This window comes from Hibiscus syriacus, unplaced genomic scaffold (assembly GCF_006381635.1).
Source record: "Hibiscus syriacus cultivar Baekdansim isolate YM2019G1 unplaced genomic scaffold, ASM638163v2 tig00000329_pilon, whole genome shotgun sequence".
NCBI lineage: Eukaryota > Viridiplantae > Streptophyta > Magnoliopsida > Malvales > Malvaceae > Hibiscus > Hibiscus syriacus.
In genome coordinates this window covers 1,960,270-1,963,163 of record NW_024061782.1, presented here as the reverse complement: position 1 = coordinate 1,963,163, position 2,894 = coordinate 1,960,270, and the positions used below count along the sequence as shown (strand labels likewise).

The 2,894-nt window shown below is 35.2% G+C and overlaps 1 protein-coding gene across 2 annotated transcripts; it reads left to right on the top strand.

The window, feature by feature from the left end:
• Positions 1-244: 244 nt before the first annotated feature.
• LOC120172253 (salicylic acid-binding protein 2-like) lies at positions 245-1,426 on the top strand. 2 transcript variants are annotated; one of them, XM_039179827.1, is made up of 3 exons: positions 245-667; positions 743-882; positions 1,013-1,253. In XM_039179827.1, the coding sequence occupies exons 1-3, from the start codon at positions 296-298 to the stop codon at positions 1,143-1,145; spliced, it is 645 nt and encodes a 214-aa protein (XP_039035758.1). In that variant the 5' UTR covers positions 245-295; the 3' UTR covers positions 1,146-1,253. The 2 variants fall into 2 exon arrangements, with proteins under 2 accessions (XP_039035758.1, XP_039035708.1); XM_039179777.1 differs by having other exon boundaries at positions 246-667; positions 743-880; positions 1,021-1,426.
• The last annotated feature ends 1,468 nt before the right edge of the window (positions 1,427-2,894 follow it).

The window sequence follows — 2,894 nt, the reverse complement described above, 5'->3', positions numbered from 1 at the left end:
TCTACTGAAAATGTTAATATTGGACGCTACCTAAAATATTATTTTTTTACCGAAAATTAAATAACGAAATTAACATTTTCGATAAAAAATAATATTTTAAATAATATTTTATCGAAAATATTAAAAAATATTAATATTTTTATCATAATCTTTTCTTAATAGTATATTAAGACTGTCCTAAATCAGAACTACCCATTAAACAGTGGTAAAAGATTTGGTTATAAACAGGCCCGACTGGTCATTATTTTGCAGACTAAAAGATCTCTTAATTAGATTTGAAGGAAATGTTGGGGTAATGGCGGAGGTCAAAAAGAAAAAGCATTTCATTCTAATACACGGAGCATGTCATGGAGCATGGTGCTGGTACAAACTCAAACCAAGGCTCGAGTCAGCCGGCCACCGTGTGACGGCGGTCGACATGGCGGCCTCAGGCATCAACACCAACCAAATCCAGGCCGTTCACTCCATGTACGAGTACACTAAACCATTGTTGGAGATATTAGCCTCGTTGCCTGACGATGAAAAGGCTATTCTCGTTGGACATAGCTTGGGAGGCCTGAATTTGGCCCTGGCAATGGACAAGTATCCGCAGAAGATCTCAGCTGCTGTTTTCTTGACCGCTTTCATGCCTGATACTGCACATAAACCTTCATTTGTTTTAGAACAGGTACTTTAAAACAAATCCCTGCAAAATTTTCCCCACAAATTCTTTGATTGAGACTGTCTTTTATTTTCTGCAAAGTATTGGGGAAGGACACCACCGGAAGCTTGGTTGGACACTCAATTTGCTCCATATGGAGAACCAGAAGAGTCTTTGATGTCGATGTTTTTTGGGCCCAAGTTCTTAACATTCAAACTTTATCAGCTATCCCCAGTTGAGGTATTGATTTTTCAATCCTTAATTTTAGTTATACGCTCTCGAACCTTGGACTTTAAAGATAACAATATCTTAATTACTGATGTTGTTTAGTTAGTGTTTTATACAATCATTTTAAACATGATGTATACTTTGTTTTAAAGGATCTGGAGCTGGCAAAGGCTCTGATCAGGCCAGGATCATTGTTCGTAGCCGATTTATCGAAGACAAGCAGGTTGTCAAACGAAACGTACGGAAGTGTTCCTCGAGTGTACATTGTGTGCAATGAAGACGAAGGGATACCAGCTAAATTCCAACGGTGGATGATCGAGAATTTTGAAGTGAATGATGTGATGGAGATAAAGGATGCAGATCATATGGCTATGTTCTCAAAGCCACATGAACTGTTTAATTGTTTGTCAGAAATAGCACATAAATTTGGCTGATGTTATTAATCGAGTGGCCGTTTGATTTGTTAAGCTTTGGTTTTTTCATGGAGATACTGTTGTTTATGGGGTAGTTGGATGTTGTTGGATTCTTCGGATGGAAATTCTCTGCCGCTTATTAGTCTCTCTTTTTTCGTCTCTTTCACCATAACACACCACTATACATTAATTACTTCAATATTTTAATATTTAGTATTATTTTTTTTCATTTTTACCAGAATTTATTTTTCATGTATATGTTAGATTTTGCTTATATATTTATTTATTAGTAGTGAATATTAATTTAAATTAAATTACATTTAATAAAAATTACTTTTTGGTCTTGTTATTATTATAAAAAAATTAATTATATTATTAATTTATAGTTAATATGAAGCATAGCACTTGTGGAAGATTGAGGCCTCGAAACAAAGCACTTTGAAGGAGCAGTTTCATCTCTCTTAGTCTCTTTCGTTAACTTGGATTGATTTTATGGTGATTTTGTCGCAGGGGTTAGATTTTATTAGTTTAAGTAATTTAAAGGATTAAATTGTAAGTTTTAGAAACCTGCAGCTCGGTTTTGAAACTTTGAGAAGTTCAGGGACATAATCTTAGACTTTCCCAGTTTTCCTGGGTAATGAAAAATAAACCCAGATAAACCCGCAAAATTTTTCCCAACCCTGAACCTTAGCCTCGTCGATCGCCCAAAATTTGTCGCCCCGGACATAAGTTGGGATTGTTTTGGTTGGAGAATGCTTCGAGAGTGTTATGCCGTCCGTTCCGACCCTTTTAAATGTCACCACGAGTCGACAGTGCATGTGGGATTTGTCCGCCGATCCAGGAAGCTTCTAGAACCGATCCAGTCTAAACCGAGTCAACTCGTCTGATTCAACTCGTTCGAGACAACATGTTGACTTTGACCGTCAACTTTGACCCATTGACTTTGACCGTTGAACGTTGACTTTGACCCAAAAAGTCAAAATTTCTGAAAAGTCTTTATTTATGTTTTTCGACGTCCTAAGTCTGAATTTAAAGTCCGTTTTGCCAAATTCACATTCGGTAAGCCGTTTTCAGTGTTTTACCTTCAGATTCAATTTGGTTTCTCAATTAAGTTCAGTTTCTAACGTAAATTCGGTTGTTATGTATCCGATGAATTATTGGACGTTGAATTCAAGTTTAAGAGTGATAAATTGGAGTTTAAATGTTTGATCGGTGGAGCACAAAAATCGAGGTAATACTTGACTACATTTTGTATGCTTTCCGGAACTTGTTGATAATTGATAACTAAATCGATGAAATGATTGGTCCTTTGGGTAAAATTAATAATTTTTGGACTTGAACAAAATTTCGGTAAAATGACAGTAAACTGTATAAGACTCATATGGCTCGCATAAGAAACTGGAAATAATTATAAGTTCAGTGATTCATTAATAAACGAATTGACTTCAAGATCAATAAATTTTGATTAATTTCTTTAAATGTTAAATACCAGGAATATTTGGATAAGAAAATACCAAAATATCCCTATGAGGTAAAATTACAAAAATGCCCTTATACTGTAAAAGACCAAGACTTCCCTTGATGGTGAAGAATAACCTAGAAAAGACATACTT

Coding starts and splice junctions, on each gene's coding strand:
- LOC120172253 (XM_039179777.1), top strand. CDS start 296: ATGGCGGAGGTCAAAAAGAAAAAGCATTTCATTCTAATACACGGAGCA. Junction 668..742: donor CTTCATTTGTTTTAGAACAG/GTACTTTAAAAC, acceptor TTTTCTGCAAAG/TATTGGGGAAGGACACCACC. Junction 881..1,020: donor ATCAGCTATCCCCAGTTGAG/GTATTGATTTTT, acceptor TTTGTTTTAAAG/GATCTGGAGCTGGCAAAGGC.